Genomic DNA, 22753 nt, shown 5'->3' with positions numbered 1-22753 from the left:
CAAGTGTTGTTATTGCTCTGTAGTTTCCCACACTTATATTCTGTCTATTCTGCTTTGTCTTGAACAAATATTATTTGAATTGTGTCTCTATATTGATTTGGCAACAAAAACTAGAATGATATAGACCATAAAGTGACCATGGTACATAGATATATGTTTGTTTCATGTTGTTATCCTGTCCACTTTACTATTGAACTGATTTACCAAAATGAGTTTCATATACCACATAGTAAACCTGTGATGTGTCTGCTTGTTTATCTTTTAGAATGCGGACAAAATATTGGAGAAGAGTACCCCGTTATGCAATGGTAAAGAAAGTAATGCAGATAAGGTTCAAAATAGTGAGACATCCCTGTTGGTCTCCAAGAAAGCTGATAAAAACTATATTGAAGACACTGAGACAACCCCAAAGTCCTGTCTTGATGTAGTGTTGGAGTTACTGGCCACTACTATTGGCACCAGCTCTTCGAACTCGCTGCCTGAATCAGTTCGGCTTCTTGAGTCTCAACTTCAAGTTGAAAGACATCGATCAGATGTTGTGCAACTGGAAGCCAAAGGACTAAGGAAGTCCCTGTAGAATTCATATGCATACTTTCTGGTGCAACAGCAAGCGCTGGAGGATTTAAGTGTTGGAAATATGCCCTAGAGGCAATAATAAAAGCATGATTATTATATTTCCTTGTTCATGATAATTGTCTTTATTCATGCTATAATTGTGTTATCCGGAAATCGTAATACATGTGTGAATAATAGACACCAACATGTCCCTAGTAAGCCTCTAGTTGACTAGCTCGTTGATCAACAGATAGTCATGGTTTCCTGACTATGGACATTGGATGTCATTGATACGAGATCACATCATTAGGAGAATGATGTGATGGACAAGACCCAATCCTAAACATAGCACAAGATCGTATAGTTCGTTTGCTAGAGTTTTCCAATGTCAAGTATCCTTTCCTTAGACCATGAGATCGTGTAACTCCCGGATACCGTAGGAGTGCTTTGGGTATACCAAATGTCACAACGTAACTGGGTGACTATAAAGGTATACTACGGGTATCTCCGAAAGTGTCTGTTGGGTTGACATGGATCAAGACTGGGATTTGTCACTCCGTATGACGGAGAGGTATCACTGGGCCCACTCGGTAATGCATCATCATAATGAGCTCAAAGTGACCAAGTGTCTGGTCACGGGATCATGCATTACGGTACGAGTAAAGTGACTTGCCGGTAACGAGATTGAATGAGGTATTGGGATAGCGACGATTGAATCTCGGGCAAGTAACATACCGATTGACGAAGGGAATTGTATACGGGGTTGCTTGAATCCTCGACATAGTGGTTCATCCGATGAGATCATCGAGGAGCATGTGGGAGCCAACATGGGTATCCAGATCCCGCTGTTGGTTATTGACCAGAGAGCGATCTCGGTCATGTCTACATGTCTCCCGAACCCGTAGGGTCTACACACTTAAGGTTCGGTGACGCTAGGGTTGTAGGGATATGTATATGCAGTAACCCAAATGTTGTTCGGAGTCCCGGATGAGATCCCGGACGTCACGAGGAGTTCCGGAATGGTCCGGAGGTAAAGAATTATATATAGGAAGTGCTATTTTGGCCATCGGGGCAAGTTTCCGGGTCACCGGTATTGTACCGGGACCACCGGAAGGGTCCCGGGGGTCCACCGGGTGGGGCCACCTATCCCGGAGGGCCCCATGGGCTGAAGTGGGAAGGGATCCAGCCCAAAGTGGGCTGGGGCGCCACTTCCCCCTAGGGCCCATGCGCCTAGGGTGGGGGAAACCCTAAAGGAAGAGTCCTAGGAGGGGAAGGCACCTCCTAGGTGCCTTGGGGAGGAGGGATTCCTCCCCTTGGCCGCACCCCCCTAGGAGATTAGATCTCCTAGGGCCGGCGCCCCCCCCCTTGGCCCTCCTATATATAGTGGGGAGATGGAGGACTTCTTACCTTTGCCTTTGGTGCCTCCCTCTCCCTCTCCAACACCTCCTCCTCCTCCATAGTGCTTGGCGAAGCCCTGCCGGAGTACTGCAGCTCCATCACCACCACGCCGTCGTGCTGCTGCTGGAGCCATCTTCCTCAACCTCTCCTTCCCCCTTGCTGGATCAAGAAGGAGGAGACGTTACGCTGACCGTACGTGTGTTGAACGCGGAGGTGCCGTCCGTTCGGCGCTAGGATCTCCGGTGATTTGGATCACGTCGAGTACGCCTTCCTCATCCCCGTTCTTTGAACGCTTCCGCGCGTGATCTACAAAGGTATGTAGATGCAATCCAATCACTCGTTGCTAGATGAACTCCTAGATGGATCTTGGTGAAACCGTAGGAAATTTTTTGTTTTCTGCAACGTTCCCCAACAGTGGTATCAGAGTTAGGTCTATGCGTAGTTCTCTTGCATGAGTAGAACACAATTTGTTGTGGGCGTTGATGTTGTCAACTTTCTTGTCGCTACTAGTCTTATCTTGCTTCAACGGTATTGTGGGATGAAGCGGCCCGGACCAACCTTACACGTACGCTTACGTGAGACCGGTTCCACCGACTAACATGCACAAGTTGCATAAGGTGGCTGGCGGGTGTCTGTCTCTCCTACTTTAGTTGGAGCGGATTCGATGAAAAGGGTCCTTATGAAGGGTAAATAGAAGTTGACAAATCATGTTGTGGTTTTCACGTAGGTAAGAAAACGTTCTTGCTAGGACCCTGTTTCAGCCACGTAAAACTTGCAACAACAATTAGAGGACGTCTAACTTGTTTTTGCAGCAAGTGCTTTGTGATATGATATGGCCAAAGTTGTGATGAATGATGAATGATCTATATGTGATGTATGAGATGTTCATGCTATTGTAATAGGAATCATGACTTGCATGTCGATGAGTATGACAACCGGCAGGAGCCATAAGAGTTGTCTTTATTTTTTGTATGACCTGCGTGTCATTGAGAAACGCCATGTAAATTACTTTACTTTATTGCTAAACGCGTTAGCCATAGTAGTAGAAGTAATAGTTGGCGAGCAACTTCATGGAGACACAATGATGGAGATCATGATGATGGAGATCATGGTGTCATGCCGGTGACAAGATGATCATGGAGCCCCAAGATGGAGATCAAAGGAGCTATGTGATATTGGCCATATCATGTCACTATTATTATTTGATTGCATGTGATGTTTATCATGTTTTTTCATCTTGTTTGCTTAGAACGATGGTAGTAAATAAAATGATCCCTCATAATAATTTCAAGAAAGTGTTCCCCTAACTGTGCACCGTTGCGACAGTTTGTTGTTTCGAAGCACCACGTGATGATCGGGTGTGATAGATTCTAACATTCACATACAACGGGTGTAAGACAGATTTACACATGCAAAACACTTAGGTTGACTTGACGAGACTAGCATGTACAGACATGGCCTCGGAACACAGAAGACCGAAAGGTCGAGCATGAGTCGTATAGAAGATACGATCAACATGAAGATGTTCACCGACGTTGACTAGTCCGTCTCACGTGATGATCGGACACGGCCTAGTTAACTCGGATCATGTTATACTTAGATTATAGGAGGGATGTTTATCTAAGTGGGAGTTCATTGAATAATTTGATTAGATGAACTTAATTATCATGAACTTAGTCTAAATTTTACAATATGTCTTGTAGATCAAATGGCCAACGTAGTCCTCAACTTCAACGCGTTCCTAGAGAAAACCGAGCTGAAAGACGATGGCAGCAACTACACGGACTGGGTCCGGAACCTGAGGATCATCCTCATAGCTGCCAAGAAAGATTATGTCCTACAAGCACCGCTAGGTGACGCACCTATTCTCCCTGCAGAACAAGACGTTATGAACGCTTGGCAGGCACGTACCGATGACTACTCCCTCGTTCAGTGCGGCATGCTTTACAGCTTAGAGCCGGGGCTCCAAAAGCGTTTTGAGAGACACGGAGCATATGAGATGTTCGAAGAGCTGAAAATGGTTTTCCAAGCTCATGCCCGGGTCCAGAGATATCAAGTCTCCGACAAGTTCTTCACCTGTAAGATGGAGGAAAACAGTTCTGTCAGTGAGCACATACTCACTATGTCTGGGTTGCTAACCGCTTGACTCAGCTGGGAGTTAATCTCCTGGATGACGCGGTCATTGACAGAATCCTTCAGTCGCTTCCACCGAGCTACAAGAGCTTTGTGATGAACTTCAATATGCAGGGGATGGAAAAGACCATTCCTGAAGTATTTGCAATGTTGAAATCAGCAGAGGTAGAAGTCAAAAAGGAACATCAAGTGTTGATGGTGAATAAAACCACTAAGTTCAAGAAGGGCAAGGGTAAGAAAGCCTTCAAGAAGGACGGCAAGGGAGTTGCCGCGCCCGGCAAGCAAGCTGCCGGGAAGAAGCCAAAGAATGGACCCAAGCCCGAGACTGAGTGCTTTTATTGCAAGGAAAGTGATCACTGGAAGCGGAACTGCCCCAAATACTTAGCGGACAAGAAGGCCGGCAAAACGAAAGGTATATGTGATATACATGTAATTGATGTGTACCTTACCAGTACTCGTAGTAGCTCCTGGGTATTTGATACCGGTGCAGTTGCTCACATTTGTAACTCAAAGCAGGAGCTGCGGAATAAGCGGAGACTGGCGAAGGACGAGGTGACGATGCGTGTCGGGAATGGTTCCAAGGTCGACGTGATCGCCGTCGGCACGCTACCTCTACATTTACCTACGAGATTAGTTTTGAACCTCAATAATTGTTATTTAGTGCCAAGTTTGAGCATGAACATTGTATCAGGATCTCGTTTAATACGAGATGGCTACTCATTTAAATCCGAGAATAATGGTTATTCTATTTATATGAGAGATATGTTTTATGGTCATGCTCCGATGGTGAATGGTTTATTCTTAATGAATCTCGAGCGTAATGCTACACATATTCATAGTGTGAGTACCAAAAGATGTAAGGTTGATAATGATAGTCCCACATACTTGTGGCACTGCCGCCTTGGTCACATAGGTGTCAAACGCATGAAGAAGCTCCATGCTGATGGACTTTTAGAGTCTCTTGATTACGAATCATTTGACACGTGCGAACCATGCCTCATGGATAAAATAACCAAGACTCCATTCTCAGGAACAATGGAGCGAGCAACCAACTTATTGGAAATCATACATACTGATGTGTGCGGTCCAATGAGTGTTGAGGCTCGCGGTGGCTATCGTTATGTTCTCACCCTCACTGATGACTTGAGTAGATATGGGTATGTCTACTTAATGAAACACAAGTCTGAGACCTTTGAAAAGTTCAAAGAATTTCAGAGTGAGGTTGAGAATCAACGTGACAGGAAAATCAAGTTCCTGCGATCAGATCGTGGAGGAGAATACTTAAGTCACGAGTTTGGCACACACTTAAGAAAATGTGGAATAGTTTCACAGCTCACGCCGCCTGGAACACCTCAGCGTAATGGTGTGTCCGAACGTCGTAATCGCACTCTATTAGATATGGTGCGATCTATGATGTCTCTTGCCGATTTACCGCTTTCTTTTTGGGGCTATGCTTTAGAGATTGCCGCATTCACTTTAAATAGGGCTCCGTCGAAATCCGTTGAGACGACACCGTTTGAATTATGGTTTGGGAAGAAACCTAAGCTGTCGTTTCTAAAAATTTGGGGATGCGATGCTTATGTCAAGAAACTTCAACCTGAAAAGCTCGAACCCAAATCGGAAAAATGTGTCTTCATAGGATACCCTAAAGAAACTATTGGGTATACCTTCTACCTCAGATCCGAAGGCAAGATTTTTGTTGCCAAGAATGGATCCTTTCTAGAGAAGGAGTTTCTCTCGAAAGAAGTAAGTGGGAGGAAAGTAGAACTTGATGAAGTATTACCTCTTGAACCGGAAAATGGCGCAGCTCAAGAAAATGTTCCTGAGGTGCCTGCACCAACTAGAGAGGAAGTTAATGATGATGATCAAGATACTTCTGATCAAGCTCCTACTGAAATTCGAAGGTCCACAAGGACACGTTCCGCACCAGAGTGGTACGGCAACCCTGTCTTGGAAATCATGTTGTTAGACAACGGTGAACCTTCGAACTATGAAGAAGCGATGGCGGGCCCGGATTCCGACAGATGGCTAGAAGCCATGAAATCCGAGATAGGATCCATGTATGAAAACGAAGTATGGACTTTGACTGACTTGCCCGTAGAGCGGTGAGCCATAGAAAATAAATGGATCTTTAAGAAGAAGACAGACACGGATGGTAATGTAACCATCTATAAAGCTCGCCTTGTCGCTAAGGGTTATTGACAAGTTCAAGGGGTTGACTACGATGAGACTTTCTCACCGGTAGCGAAGCTAAAGTCCGTCCGAATCATGTTAGCAATTACCGCATTCTATAATTATGAGATATGGCAAATGGACGTCAAAACGGCATTCCTTAATGGTTTCCTTAAGGAAGAATTGTATATGATGCAACCGGAAGGTTTTGTCGATCCTAAGAATGCTGACAAGGTGTGCAAGCTCCAACGCTCGATTTATGGGCTGGTGCAAGCATCTCGGAGTTGGAAAATTCGCTTTGATGAGATGATCAAAGTGTTTGGGTTTACGCAGACTTATGGAGAAGCCTGCGTTTACAAGAAAGTGAGTGGGAGCTCTGTAGCATTTCTCATATTATATGTAGATGACATACTTTTGATGGGAAATGATATAGAACTCTTGGACAGCACTAAGGCCTACTTGAATAAGAGTTTTTCAATGAAGGACCTTGGAGAAGCTGCATATATATTAGGCATCAAGATCTATAGAGATAGATCAAGACGCCTCATAGGTCTTTCACAAAGCACATACCTTGATAAGATATTGAAAAGGTTCAATATGGATCAGTCTAAGAAGGGGTTCTTGCCTGTGTTGCAAGGTGTGAAATTGAGCTCAGCTCAATGTCCGACCACGGCAGAAGATATAGAAGAGATGAGTGTCATCCCCTATGCCTCAGCCATAGGTTCTATTATGTATGCCATGCTGTGTACCAGACCTGATGTAAACCTTGCCGTGAGTTTGGTAGGAAGGTACCAAAGTAATCCCGGCAAGGAACACTGACAGCGGTCAAGAATATCCTGAAGTACCTGAAAAGGACTAAGGAAATATTTCTCGTTTATGGAGGTGACGAAGAGCTCGTCGTAAAGGGTTACGTCGACGCTAGCTTCGACACAGATCTGGATGACTCTAAGTCACAAACCGGATACGTGTATATTTTGAATGGTGGGGCAGTAAGCTGGTGCAGTTGCAAGCAGAGCATCGTGGCGGGATCTACATGTGAAGCGGAGTACATGGCAGCCTCGGAGGCAGCACATGAAGCAATTTGGGTGAAGGAGTTCATCACCGACCTAGGAGTCATACCCAATGCGTCGGGGCCGATCAAGCTCTTCTGTGACAACACTGGAGCTATTGCACTTGCCAAGGAGCCCAGGTTTCACAAGAAGACAAGGCACATCAAGCGTCGCTTCAACTCCATTCGTGAAAATGTTCAAGATGGAGACATAGATATTTATAAAGTACATACGGACCTGAATGTAGCAGATCCATTGACTAAACCTCTCCCTAGAGCAAAACATGATCAACACCAGAATTCCATGGGTGTTCGATTCATCACAATGTAACTAGATTATTGACTGTAGTGCAAGTGGGAGACTGTTGGAAATATGCCCTAGAGGCAATAATAAAAGCATTATTATTATATTTCCTTGTTCATGATAATTTTCTTTATTCATGCTATAATTGTGTTATCCGGAAATCGTAATACATGTGTGAATAATAGACACCAACATGTCCCTAGTAAGCCTCTAGTTGACTAGCTCGTTGATCAACAGATAGTCATGGTTTCCTGACTATGGACATTGGATGTCATTGATAACGAGATCACATCATTAGGAGAATGATGTGATGGACAAGACCCAATCCTAAACATAGCACAAGATCGTATAGTTCGTTTGCTAGAGTTTTCCAATGTCAAGTATCCTTTCCTTAGACCATGAGATCGTGTAACTCCCGGATACCGTAGGAGTGCTTTGGGTATACCAAACGTCACAACGTAACTGGGTGACTATAAAGGTATACTACGGGTATCTCCGAAAGTGTCTGTTGGGTTGACATGGATCAAGACTGGGATTTGTCACTCCGTATGACGGAGAGGTATCACTGGGCCCACTCGGTAATGCATCATCATAATGAGCTCAAAGTGACCAAGTGTCTGGTCACGGGATCATGCATTATGGTACGAGTAAAGTGACTTGCCGGTAACGAGATTGAATGAGGTATTGGGATAGCGACGATTGAATCTCGGGCAAGTAACATACCGATTGACGAAGGGAATTGTATACGGGGTTGCTTGAATCCTCGACATAGTGGTTCATCCGATGAGATCATCGAGGAGCATGTGGGAGCCAACATGGGTATCCAGATCCCGCTGTTGGTTATTGACCAGAGAGCGATCTCGGTCATGTCTACATGTCTCCCGAACCCGTAGGGTCTACACACTTAAGGTTCGGTGACGCTAGGGTTGTAGGGATATGTATATGCAGTAACCCAAATGTTGTTCGGAGTCCCGGATGAGATCCCGGACGTCACGAGGAGTTCCGGAATGGTCCGGAGGTAAAGAATTATATATAGGAAGTGCTATTTTGGCCATCGGGGCAAGTTTCCGGGTCACCGGTATTGTACCGGGACCACCGGAAGGGTCCCGGGGGTCCACCGGGTGGGGCCACCTATCCCGGAGGGCCCCATGGGCTGAAGTGGGAAGGGATCCAGCCCAAAGTGGGCTGGGGCGCCACTTCCCCCTAGGGCCCATGCGCCTAGGGTGGGGGAAACCCTAAAGGAAGAGTCCTAGGAGGGGAAGGCACCTCCTAGGTGCCTTGGGGAGGAGGGATTCCTCCCCTTGGCCGCACCCCCCTAGGAGATTAGATCTCCTAGGGCCGGCGCCCCCCCCTTGGCCCTCCTATATATAGTGGGGAGATGGAGGACTTCTTACCTTTGCCTTTGGTGCCTCCCTCTCCCTCTCCAACACCTCCTCCTCCTCCATAGTGCTTGGCGAAGCCCTGCCGGAGTACTGCAGCTCCATCACCACCACGCCGTCGTGCTGCTGCTGGAGCCATCTTCCTCAACCTCTCCTTCCCCCTTGCTGGATCAAGAAGGAGGAGACGTTACGCTGACCGTACGTGTGTTGAACGCGGAGGTGCCGTCCGTTCGGCGCTAGGATCTCCGGTGATTTGGATCACGTCGAGTACGCCTTCCTCATCCCCGTTCTTTGAACGCTTCCGCGCGTGATCTACAAAGGTATGTAGATGCAATCCAATCACTCGTTGCTAGATGAACTCCTAGATGGATCTTGGTGAAACCGTAGGAAAATTTTTGTTTTCTGCAACGTTCCCCAACATTAAGCACCAAACAAGAGAAACTTAATAAGATTGCTAACCATCTTGCCAGCATTATGGGTATTCAGGATATTGTTTCTTGATCTCTTCTGAAGTGGTTTCAGTTCTGGACTTGTTTTGCTACGACGTTTATTTGCACTGGTCACCAATTTGACAATTGGTGCATCTGATATGCTGCTTTGTTCCCTATATTTGCACTGGTGGCGAACTTTAATGCCAGTGGATGTAATATGTGTAATAGCCGTGATAGCCTAGCGTAAGTTGCTTGCTTATTTATTTCCTTATTGTCTTGTTTATTTGTTTGCTTGTAGTCAGTGCGGTTCTTTTTTCGCGTTTGCTAGTGGCCGCAATAACCTATTTTTTAAAACTAGGCCACAATAAACACGAGCTACATATTATAGTGACCCCGGGCCTACTATGGGGCGTAGAAACAATGGGCCTTCTAAGGGCCGTAGAAACAATCGGCCTTCTGTGGGCCGTAGAAACAATTGGCCTTCTACGGGTCGTAGCATCAATGGGCTTTCTACGGGCCGCATGATCGATTGGCCAAACATGTGCCACTAACAGACCGCATTATGGGACATAAACGGGCTAGAGTTGGAATCGCCCGTTCATAGGCCGAGCATAACGGGCGTCGTTAATCTGCCGTATTTGATAACGCTATGAAAACAGCCCAACGAATTAACGGGCCGACTGTAACCACGGGCTGAATTTGGCCCACAAGCAGAAAAGGACAGTAACAGGCCGTAAGTAACCGAATGCTGGAAATGAGCCCAAGAATAATTGGGCTCTGAGAAGGCCGAAAGATAACACGGGTTGGAAACGACCCCATGGAATAATGGGCCGTTAATGGGTATAAAGCGGTACACCGTTCATTACGGGCCAGTTTCATCATGGGCCGTTAATAGGCCAAGAGTTATAAAGGGCCTCATATGTGCCGAAAGACATCATGGGCCATACATGAGCCGAAAGTTACAACAAGCTGGAATCATATTGAACGGCCCAGATGAAGCTACTGGGCTTAATTCCGATAGGCCGTAACGGACCATGAGTTAGCAGGCCGTAAATGAGCTATATACGAACAAGCTGTTAATAGGCCTTCCGTGGGCCAACCCGCTACCTTTTGACCAAGTCAAATGGGCCGGCCTTTTCATCGGAATGAGCCTCTGTTGGGCCGTGCCACGTGCCAAAATAAGAAGATATAGGGGTACAGTACGACCGACGATACGACCGGGCACGGTCGTACCGTGCGCCATCGATCGCTCTGGACCCTTAGGTAATGTGGTCGCCATTTCTTCACATGAACTCGGATTTCGATGTTCTTAGACTCGTTGGATTCGTATGAGCGATGCTGAGGCACCTATGATTTTGAGCACTTTGCAATAATGTCAACTTTGACACTTCCAAATGCCTAAGTTTTGGTGTGTGTAAGGCCTCCTTGATGATCCTAACCTTACCTTTTTTCATCGTGTTTGGTCCTTAACTGCTACTCCCTCTGTAAACAAATATAAGAGCGTTTAGATCACTATTACAAAACAAATAAAGAAGACTAGTAAAAACTAAATAAAACCCATAACCATGCAATGCTCACAATGCAAAAGGTGAAACTGAAAATCATACATAATAGACATGTAATTGGCTCAATGGGACATGATATATGAGGATAACATGCAAAAAATGAGCTATAAAAATGCGTAAAAAATGGAGCCATCGGTAGTCATAGCTAGGAGGTCCATTGATCTGTTGTGTTTAATTATTTCTAGTGTTTTTTACTGGCATGACAAATTATGAATATATTGATTTTTTTCTCTGAAAAAGGAAAGAGAAAAAAGTTACAAATTAGATATTTTGGAAAAAAAATAAAGAAAATACTATACATCAGGGAGTATATTATACCTTTCTGATCATTTTCTCACCGTACGTGCGCAAGAATAGTTGTGAACTCGTCATCACCAATCAAAATATACACCCATGAAATAAAAATATACTAGTACAACAGTGAGGAAAGAAAGCGTATCATTCTCATTTCTGACAGTATATATAAAATAAAAAGTGCTCAATTTTAACCGAACGCGGAATAAAATCCCTATCGCGCTGGGGCGCGCATACTCTTTGCTTCTGCCCTTCCCTCCTCCTCCGCCTCCGACAAGTTCCCCACCTTCATCGCCGTCGACCCGCTCTAATGGAGGCGGAGCAGCAGAAGCCGCAGCGCCCGCGGCGCAAGGCGCAGAAGCGCAGGATTGACGACGAGGCCGCCGCCTCGGCCGCCGCCGCCGCCGCCGCCGCAGCGGCCGCCGCCGTCTCGTCGCCGCTCGGCAGCGCCGATGCCGACGACGACAACGAGGACGACGAGGGCTCCGTCGGCCCCGAGATCTGCTGCCGCCAGTCCCAGGTGGCGGTCGCCCGCGAGGTCCGCACGCAGGTCGACGCCCTCCACCACTGCTTCTCCTGGCGCCACGCCGACCGCGCCACCGCTAAGCGCGCCACCAGCGTCCTCGCGGAGCTCGCGAAAAACGGTAATCCCCCAACCCTACGCCCACCGTGCCGATCCGTACTCTTCCCCACCCGTCCAGGCGCCGTTACTGAGGCGGATCTGCTTGCTGCTTTTGCCGCAGAGGAGATGGTGAACGTAATCGTAGAGGGCGGCGCCGTGCCGGCGTTGGTGTGCCACCTGAAGGTGCCCCATATGGCGGCGGCGGTGGAGGAGGAGCAGCAGCCGCGGCCGTTCGAGCACGAGGTCGAGAAGGGGGCTGCCTTCGCTCTCGGGCTCCTAGCTGTAAAGGTTAATTCGATTAGTTTTCCTCTTTGCACTTTAGCTGAGATTTGCTTACATTCCATTGCAATTGCTTGAATTGTTCTTATAATCCCAATTTTCTGGGCCGTGGCCGGCTCATACATGAAACATCCCATTTCGTAGCAAAATGCAAGAGAGAGAAAAATACCACTCTCTTCCCTTCCCCTAATCTCTTGTTTATCTGTAAATGTAACTTCATACGCCTTCATAAGAATCTAGGTATACTTGGGTTCAAGCAGAATAGGTTTCAACCTTGCCTAGTTCTCTTTAGGCAATCCATAAATATTATTGTTAACTTTTCTTCAACATGACTACTTCATTGTTATGATTTTAGCTATGTTACTGTCAGAATTTAGTCATTTATTACTTTTTGTGTTGGTTTACCAGCCTGAACATCAACAACTTATAGTTGATGCTGGTGCCCTACCCCTGCTGGTGAGTCTCCTAAGAAGGCATAAAAATGCTACAAATTCGAGGGCAGTTAACAGCCTTATCAGAAGAGCAGCTGATGCAATTACCAACCTTGCTCATGAGAATAGCAACATCAAAACTTGTATCAGGTTTTGTTCTATCCACTGCCCACTAGCCAATGCTGCGTTTCCATGAAAGTTTTCTGTGCTTGCTGATGGTTTTGTTCCACTGCAGAATTGAAGGCGGAATCCCACCTCTCGTTGAATTGCTAGAATCACAGGATATTAAGGTGCAAAGGGCAGCTGCAGGGGCCTTGAGGACTTTGGCGTTTAAAAATGATGAAAACAAAACCCTGGTAAGAATATAAGAAAGTTTAAATTATTGAAACCAACATTAATGTTAGATTTTAACATCAGACTTTCATCCACATTCACCCATGTATATTATTTCCTCACTTCTAGATGTTAAATCTTCCCCTTAACTCCTTAATGCAGATCGTTGATTGCAATGCATTGCCAACATTAATCTTAATGCTGCGGTCAGAGGATGCTGCAATTCACTATGAAGCAGTAAGATACTGAATATTCATATATGTTCATCAAATACACTTCTTTGGTTGAACCCCTCTCCATTTTTAGTGCGGCACTTGTCATGTACTCCCTCCGTCCGAAAATACTTGTCGGAGGAATGGATGCATCTAGACATATTTTAGTTCTAGATACATTCGTTTTTATGCATTTCTGCGACAAGTATTTCCGGACGGAGGGAGTATCTATTACAGGAAAACATTGTTCTGGTTTTGAACCTTGCCATTTCTCTTGTTTTTCTACAATCATGAATAACAGTTATCCTAAGGCCTCATGGAATGTAAACTTCAAAATGTATTGTCTTGATTGGCTTAATGGTGAACCGTAGTACTATATATTGCTTGGGAAACTTCCAGGTGAAAGTTTTTGTTCAAGTTGCAATGTAACTTGGGTTAGTTGGCACAAGTGGCACTTACCTTAACTTATCATTATACTCCATTTACATTATGAGCAATGCAATTATGGTGCACTATATTGATATTGATGTGCATTAGAACCCAATTCCTTAAGTGTATTGAACTGTTGTCTCTTATTATTATTAAATATTAAATAAAGGATAGAGTAATTCCTTTGTCTAGAGATTCTAGTGCTGCAATAAGGGTTCATATTGTCATTATGTTAATAAAAAGTGGTTCAGTGGCATGTTAACAAATCGGTCGATTACGAAAACTAGACTTTCTGTCTCTTGGACTTCTTATTCTTTTGCTTAGGTTCAGCCGAGGTAGTGGACAAACAGTGGGGAAGAAATATGGCGGGGGAGAAATTTCTTGTGATTGTGAGCAAGTAGAATTGCTTGACTTCAACAAACAAATGGAAGTTCTATCTATCAATATCTATGGTCTTGACCGTCATGGTTAACCTCCTTCCATATTACTCCCTACCCCCAGGGAAGTTGAATCCCCGCTGCCTCCTTGAAAGAGAGATGCCCTGAACCACTAGACGATAGCAGTGAAAAATTGAGTGTACGCCTAGGCGCGCTCAAGTGATGAGCGGAGGCCTACCGCTTTGCTTTTGTGGTAAGCGGTGAAACAAAGCGCTCGGACGCCTAGGGTTAGACAAAGGAGGGCAGGGGTGAGAGAAACAGAGGAGAGCAAGACGACCTTGCGCCTAGGGTTAGACAAAGGAGGGCAGGGGTGAGAGAAACAGAGAGCAAGACGACCTTGCGCTGCCAGGTGTGGGGCTTTATTCCTCGGTCTCACCACCCATCTTCTTCCCCGACCTAGCGCCGCTGGATCTTGAGCTCCCCGCCCCCAACCTTGCCACCAGTCCTCCCCCCTCTTCCCCAATCTCAAGCTCCTCCTTGTCTAGGCTGGAGCCTGGTGATTTCTCTCCAACCTCACCGCTGCCAGCTTGCTTCCCTTCCCTGAGCTCAAGCTCCTCCTCGTCTCTTCTTCCCCAACATGCTTGCGATTTTAGGCTTAATACATGACTTACAGAAAGCTTAATATATGTCCTGCAGCTTTATATGTTTGGTGCACACAACTTACTTTTTGGAGTGTTACAAAAGAAAAGCTATTCCACATCAGCCAATTAGAAATTTGGAGCATTAACACCTTTAACTTACCAATGGAGTTACTAATCCTGTGGAATTTATACAAAGAAAATGATCTGACTATTTGCTTCTATCAGTTACATATAGATTTATACTTTTGCCAAATGCAAAGGCTGTCCTCATAAGGTTCTCAGCATACAACATATATCGTGACAATTTTGCATGAAATCACCCTAGTGTTATACTTTTGCCAAATGCAAAGGCTGTCCTCATAAACCAGCCATATGTATGATATTGTTTTTGCTGTGCATGCCAGTAAGTACTAAATACACTCTCTTGGCGTGGCAGGTTGGTGTCATTGGAAATTTGGTCCATTCATCCCCAAATATCAAGAAAGAGGTTCTTAATGCGGGGGCCTTGCAACCTGTAATTGGGCTATTAAGGTATGATGATCATCATATGCAGCTTATGATAATTGTTTTAATTGTATCTGTTAATAATTAAATGCATATAACTTACTGTATTTATTTGTTGAGTTCTGCTAGAGTACTGCTGGAAATTCAAATTCTATGTACTTTACTTTTAGCGTACATGAGCAATACACACTCGATTACTGATTACACCATTGTGCATGTGTTCCTGGATGCAGATTAATTTTGTTGCTTTAAGGTCAAAACAATATGTGATTGTAATGATATAATCTTATGAGATCTTCAAGTGTAAGCTTGCGTGTAGCAAATTATCTTCTAACCCAGATTCCATATCCATATCCATATTGTAACACGAGAAGCTGTTTTATTGTAGTCCCAATCTTAGTATATGAAGGCATGGTATTACCCTGAGTCTGCTCTCTAGCTTAAAGAACCTGTGTTTCATCTTTTCTTTTGCAGTTCCTGCTGTACGGAAAGCCAAAGAGAAGCTGCTTTGTTGCTAGGGCAGTTTGCTTCGGCCGACTCTGAGTGCAAGGTGCTTAAGGATGCTTCATTTGTTGTTAGCTCCATATTTATTTTTATGATGAGTGATGAAGTGGAAGAGTAAAAACTAAAATGAAGTACTTTTTTCCTATATACTCCCTCCGTTCCTAAATATAAGTCTTTTTAGAGATTCCAATATAGACTACATACGGAGCAAAATGAGTGAATCTACACTCCAAACCACGTCTATATGCATCCGTATGTAGTCCATATTGAAATCTCTAAAAAGACTTATATTTTGGAACGGAGGGAGTAATACTCGTGCTACATATCATTGATTGATTATGTCTACCTACTTACTTAATATGTTGTTTCGTACGATAAAGAGTTAGCCATGGTGAATCAAAAGAGTACAAAATTGTTTTTTGAGCTATCCTCTCTAAATATGCATGTATGGGGTTTGGCAGGTCCATATTGTGCAACGGGGGGCAGTCCGACCACTAATTGACATGCTACAGTCAGCTGATTTCCAACTCAGGGAGATGTCAGCCTTTGCCCTTGGGAGGCTTGCACAGGTTATATTTCTCTCTATATCCCCTTGCACACAACAATATCAATCTGATTGCTTATGTTTGTCAGCGGGTTGTACTGCATGTATTTTAGGGAGGTATTGTAGCAGTGAAAGAGAAACAACAATGACAATCCTTACTCCCCTTCATAAAATCACCTGACATAGTGACAGAGCACTTTCTCAATTTTGTTGCTTCCCTTTTTCTCTATGTTGATTTTACATCGGGATGTGGTGCCCCCTCTTAGAAGGATTGACATGAGAGTGACCACAGGTTATGTTTAATGTACCATCAATAATTGAAGCCATGCAGCTCATTCTCTTTATATGTGTTAAATATCCAGACTAACTGTTGAGCATCTGCCTCTCAAATGATGTCTGTTTAGATTTGTACCTTTTGTTTGTGTATGCTTCTTCACTGTATCCATTGTCCTGCGACAAGTAATCGTAACCCAGCATAGTTTAGCACATCTCTTGAACATGCGCATTTCCGAATAGTCCTGAAGGAAAAGACACCATTTTCTCCCTGGCAGATTCTTTGGAGTGAAATGCCTGTTTGACATGCATGATGAAGTCACCACGTTCAAATACAATCACTATCAGAATTGATGAAATTGCACAAGAGATAACTTCTCCGCCAGATTATTTGATTAGTTTCGTTCAAATACAACCAGATCAATTTAAACTGCAGCATCGCACACATGCAGATTGATATACAGTTTTACAGATTCTTGTACATAAATTGAAATACAGTTTTACAAATTAACTAACATCTTTGATTTACATAAGCCAAAGGCTGAAACATAAGCCCATTGTCATATGGTGTATCATGTTGGATATATTATTTTTTGCCTACCAGGTGTCATCTGGACTCCATGCAGTACATTGCCACATTCTGTATTTGTTATTGAACAAGAGTTTAGATAGTTTAGTGTCAGGCACATGCCAAGTTATTCCCTTTTCACTGTCTTTCTAAGCTGTAAACATTCCATTCATGGGATTCGAAAATAAAACAGTATTCTATTAGTTTTAGTGTGTTATCTCTTTGTTTGGAGTGGGCATGTTTTATTTATTTCTTTATCTTGATTAACCTGTATGGCTAATTTGACTTTTGTTTCACAGGATACACATAACCAAGCAGGTATTGCATACAATGGTGGCTTGTTACCTTTACTAAAGCTTCTCGACTCAAAAAATGGTTCTCTGCAACATAATGCTGCGTTTGCTCTTTATGGAGTTGCCGACAATGAGGTAATTTTTTGTTGTTCAAAATATTGTTTTCTACTTATTATTTCATATTTGTTCTTGAAAGGGAACGGACTTGTAGTCATGTTCATTTCTGTTTTATGTAAGCTTCTTACTTTCATGTATCCATAATAACTTTCTTCTTGTAGGATTATGTCTCTGACTTCGTTAAAGTAGGAGGTGTCCAAAAGTTGCAGGATGGCGAATTTATTGTCCAGGTATGTCAACCATCATAGCATAGATTGGTACTTTCTTAGTAAATTTATACCTGAGTTTGGTTAAGCACTTTTTTTCAGGCTACAAAGGACTGTGTAGCTAAGACATTGAAGAGGCTGGAGGAGAAGATAAATGGACGAGTAAGTTCTGCTCACTGTTTCTTTTTTCTTTTATTTGCCAAGCTGTGGTATCTACTCCAGCTGACTCACGCGTGATCTTTAACAGGTATTAAAACACTTGGTTTATCTCATGAGAGTAGGAGAAAAGTCTGTGCAGAGGCGTGTTGCTCTGGCTCTTGCACACCTCTGTGCCCCTGAAGATCAGCGAACAATTTTTATTGATAATAATGGTATGAACAATTTGACATCTTAAGTGTTCCTTGTCCCATTTGTGTTCTAATCTCCATGGATTAAATTCTGGCTTAATTCAGGTCTCGACTTGCTTCTTGATCTTCTGGTTTCGGGCAGCTCGAAACATCAACAGGATGGTTCGGTAGCACTATACAAATTAGCCAACAAAGCTGCAGCACTCTCTCCGATGGATGCTGCACCTCCATCTCCAACGCCACAGGTTATTAGAAACTAAAAAAAGGGTGATTTGTCTTTACTATGTAGTTATGCTATTGAAGTGAATAAGGTCTTCACAGTGCTTGGAAAAGAGAGTTGTCTAACAAAATTGTCGTAAAAAAATATAGTTCTAGGGATATATGCTAGTACTCCCTCCGTTCGGAATTACTTGTCTCGGATATGGATGTATCTACAACTAAAATACATCTAGATACATCCATTTCTGCGACAAGTAATTCCGAACGGAGGGAGTATTACTTTGGAGCTATTAGCAAGATCTGAATTAAATCAAGATCATATGTGCACAAACTTACTTAAAATGTTATTTCCTACAAATCGTGACATGTGCAACCTGTTGGACACAGATGTTCTGTCATGTAACTTTATACTGCTTAGCAGTCTGTTCTTAGTAGTTGGCAGGCTTTACCTTGCCCTATCCTGGATATTCTTAATGAGGTTTCCCCATAAATCAATTCTTAATACCGATGGATTGGTCCATCCATAATAAGTTACTATACTAAAGCAGGAAGGCTTTGGTTTTTCTGGTTTTTTTGAATTTTTTCCAAGCTTCTACTATTCATTTACATCCATGTCAGTGAATAGTAATAGTGAGCAGTATCATGCATAAACAGCACCCTGCATGAACAGTACCACCACTGAACAGTGCTCCGAATAATCTGATTTTCCCTTTTTTTTACTTTCAATGGATTAAAAATACGCACGTTGTAAACAAAAAACTGGGACTTTTTTACACATTATTTCTCTCCTCCACCACCATCGCGTCCATATATATAGGGTTAAGATTTAGGATTTTTCTACACATCATTTCTCTCCACTGGCGTACCAACGCAGAGCCGTCTCAGTCGTCTCCTGATCCTTTCCGGTGATGGTGTTGCTGAGGCACAAAACAGTAGGTTGGAACAGTATATTTGCATAAATAATAATTCATGGGGAAAATAAGTTCTTGACCGATTACTGCCCATTTTTACACCACGACATCAGCAAACAGTTTACTAACACCTGAACAAAAACCAAAACAGTATCTGAATAAACCCAGAATGCTAACCAGAACAATAACAAAATAAACCAAGACACCAACCCCGAATAACCTGGAACACAAAAACCAGTGAAACGGGACAACAGCTGAATAAACCAAATTTTTTAACCCACCCGAACCATAAACCGAAACAATAACCGAGTTGTAATCTAGAATAGTACACCTGAATAAACCGGAGCAACATACGAAAAAATATTAATAGGCCAGCCGGTTTTCTTAATTTGTTAAATAATTTAATGTTGGTTACGTGCCTACACTGATCATGGGGTAAAGATAGAATTCGTGTTCTCCTCTTCATTTTATTTTATCGCTTAATACATGTTGTTTTCTTGCTTATTTTGGTAAAATACAGACAGAAACGATCACGGGCGCGGCGTGCGCCGCGCTTCTTCGGCGCTAGTTCTTGCTATTGCTATTACTAAATGTACTTCTGACTGCAGGTTTATCTTGGGGAGCAATATGTGAACAGTTCGACACTTTCAGATGTCACCTTCTTGGTGGAAGGTTCGTGACGTTTCTGCACCCTGCCTTCACAGAAACTACTTTAGATAATTGCTTTTTTTCATTAGGATCATAATAATCACCTCCCTTGTGATCCACAGGAAAACGCTTTTATGCACACAGAATTGCTCTGCTTGCTTCTTCAGATGCATTCCGTGCAATGTTTGATGGTGGATACAGGGTTAGTCTCGACATTACATGCTATTCCTTTTTTGGTTGGAAGATGTGGATCTTGTTTGCTAGTTGAACAATTTCTGGTTACAGAAACTCACTATTTTCTCAACCAGGAAAAGGATGCAAGAGACATAGAAATTCCAAATATCAGGTGGGATGTGTTTGAACTCATGATGAGGTTAGTAAATCATTGATCATTCTTGTTCCTTGGCCATGTCCCATGGGTAAATCTGCATGTTAGTTCCTCACTCTGAGGGGACAAGGCCTGCAATTGAAGTTTGGAAACATCTTTGTTTTGTGCAGATTTATCTATACAGGGTCAGTCGAAGTAACCAACGAGCTTGCTCAAGATCTTCTTAGAGCTGCAGATCAGTATCTGTTAGAAGGCCTCAAACGCCTATGTGAATATACAATTGCGCAGGTGATTTCAGGAGCATTACCCCCAAGTTCTATGTTTGAACCGCTGCCAACTGGGTCTAATTGATTGTATTGAATATCTTGCAGGATGTTAATTTAGACAACGTCTCTGATATGTATGACTTATCCGAAGCCTTTCATGCCATGTCACTGAGACATACATGCGTCTTGTTTATTTTGGAGCAGTTTGATAAGATCTGCACCAGACCTGGGTGGGTATCTTAACCTAGGGCCACCACATTTGGTACATAATGTAACACGCTTCAAGCAACGAAAAATCCAAATCCATCTAACTGGTCATCTTGCAAATGCAGTTTCTCTCAGCTAATCCAGCGCGTCATCCCTGAGCTCCGCAACTTCTTCGCTAAGGCACTAAGGCCAGGCCACCGGAGTGCGCAACCATGAGCCCTGCCCACATTCGTTGATAACACCGCCGCCATCTGACAGATGCTGCTGGAAATCTTGTACAGCTGAAGTTTCTGGTTCTGGGCATTGGGTACTCGCTCGGTGGTAAGGTTAACTATTCAATCTATTATGGTTTGCATGATGGCCAGGTCCTCAATCGACACCCAGCAAGAATGTAACATCTCCTATTCGATTGAACAATGGTGATCATGCTAAGGGAAGTGTATGGTTATAGAGAGACATGTGGTTTGCCTAGATGCAGTCAGACCGGCCTAGTCTGTGATAGGATTAGTTGGTTGGCCTTGACCGGATTTGTCGGGTCTCGCCGTAGTTACTGAGTTACTTAGGGTCACTTCCAGTTCGCAGTTCCGATTATGTCCGTGTATGTTGTTTGGAGATGTTAAGGTCGAGCGGTGTAATGCTGTAGCATCAATCTGTGTTCTCCATGTTAACAACCGTGCTGATGTTCAAGACTAGTGTTCAGAACTCGTGGGCTGTTTCATACCAAATTCCCATATATAGCCTTTGCTCAGGTTGTTTGTTTCGGCGTCTTCTTTAACTTCACATGGAGCAATAGAGGTGTATATCCGAAAGTACCCTTCTACTCCCGAGCTCATTTGAGCTTGGGATGAACAGTAAATTCCCCAAAAAAGAAATAACACTGAAAAATGAACTTTTTGGTGCAAACTTACACAAATGTTTGTGGAAGATTTCAGCCCGAAACAACATTTGTGGAAGGTGTGGCAAGAATATAATAAAATTAGCACTCCAAAATGCTTTTAAAATAGCATTTTTGGTGCATCGATTTTTTTTAATCATGACTTCCAGGAATAGTGTTTTATGATAAATTTATGCAAGCACATAAAATATTTGTCAAAGTTTGCAACAAAGAATTTCAAAACTTTTTGAATTTTTTGATTTAACTGTTCATCAGGGTACATTTGAGCTCGGGTGTAGGTACTTCCTTTACCAATTGCAAAAAGAAAGAAAGACATGGAGCCTCTAGCAAGCACACATTTAGATTAGGCCTCTCCTCCACGTGGAACTTGTTTGGCATTATGGTAGACATATTTGACTCATGTATTTTATCGGTTGGCTAAGCAGCCTTGCGAATATGTTTTTGACAGAAAACTAACTCAACGCACCTTAGAGCAACTATATCAGAGTTGCCATATTGCTTTCAAAGAAAAATTAAAATAAAAAATATCAGTGTTGCCATATTGGGTGGAATTCCATGATAACTACTTTTGTAGTGAATGGACTACAAATTGAATCACGGACCCGGACTTTGTCACCCCTGCCTTCATATTTGGAGGAGATAATTTGGATTTGTAGTGAATGGACTGCAAATTGAATCACGGACCCGGACTTTGTCACCCCTGCCTTCATATTTGGAGGAGATAATTTGGAGCGCACTCCATCCTGAAAATGACCTGGCGTAGCAGACATTTCCGCTCCCGCTCCTTCTTCGCGCTCGTGACGTCGTTGCCCCTGCCTTGTCATAAGCCTTTGGTTGTCCCTGCCGCCGACACCGTGAACTCTACCTTGACCCCCGTGTCCCATTCCATTGGTGCCTCGTAGGAACCGACGCCTCTTGTGTTGTCTGCATCATCCTGCCGCCTAAGCCATCACCTCGTTAGCTCGATTGCCGACGACTTGGGCACACCGGTGAATGACCCTCCATTGCCATTGCCGGCATTCACTTTGTCCTCCCCCTTCCTGCAGCCGCTGCAACGCAAGGTCGGTGGAGGCTGGGCGCCTAGCACAAAGGGAAGTCCAAAGCACAAGAATGTGTCGGGCTCCGTCCCGTCTCGCAGGCTCTCCCTCCTCCCTTCGTCTGGCGAAATTCAATGGACGAGGTTGAGGGAACCTATGAATGGCGAAGTGTTCGATGAAATGCCTAGTTGATGAAAAACATTGTTTTCCCTTTGTCTTTCAACTTGTTCTCTTCAATTGTGCAAAGTAACAATGCTTGTTGCGCGTGTGCAATGGTTTCAAC

At 43.7% G+C, this 22753-nt stretch overlaps 1 protein-coding gene across 1 annotated transcript; it reads left to right on the top strand.

The window, feature by feature from the left end:
- The first annotated feature begins 11492 nt into the window (after positions 1-11492).
- ARIA (ARM repeat protein interacting with ABF2) lies at positions 11493-21286 on the top strand. The gene is made up of 19 exons (XM_048682353.2): positions 11493-11923; positions 12023-12189; positions 12589-12761; positions 12847-12967; positions 13107-13181; positions 15040-15134; positions 15582-15657; positions 16073-16180; positions 17296-17424; positions 17568-17636; positions 17715-17774; positions 17860-17983; positions 18065-18204; positions 19698-19761; positions 19860-19939; positions 20046-20110; positions 20236-20353; positions 20437-20561; positions 20664-21286. Exons 1-19 carry the CDS (start codon positions 11590-11592, stop codon positions 20752-20754), a joined length of 2214 nt encoding a protein of 737 aa, XP_048538310.1. The 5' UTR covers positions 11493-11589; the 3' UTR covers positions 20755-21286.
- The last annotated feature ends 1467 nt before the right edge of the window (positions 21287-22753 follow it).

The sequence above is a fragment of the Triticum urartu genome, chromosome 1A (assembly GCF_056163025.1).
Source record: "Triticum urartu cultivar PI428250 chromosome 1A, HENAU_Tu73, whole genome shotgun sequence".
NCBI classification, from domain to species: Eukaryota; Viridiplantae; Streptophyta; class Magnoliopsida; order Poales; family Poaceae; genus Triticum; species Triticum urartu.
This window is presented reverse-complemented; position numbering and strand designations above follow the sequence as displayed.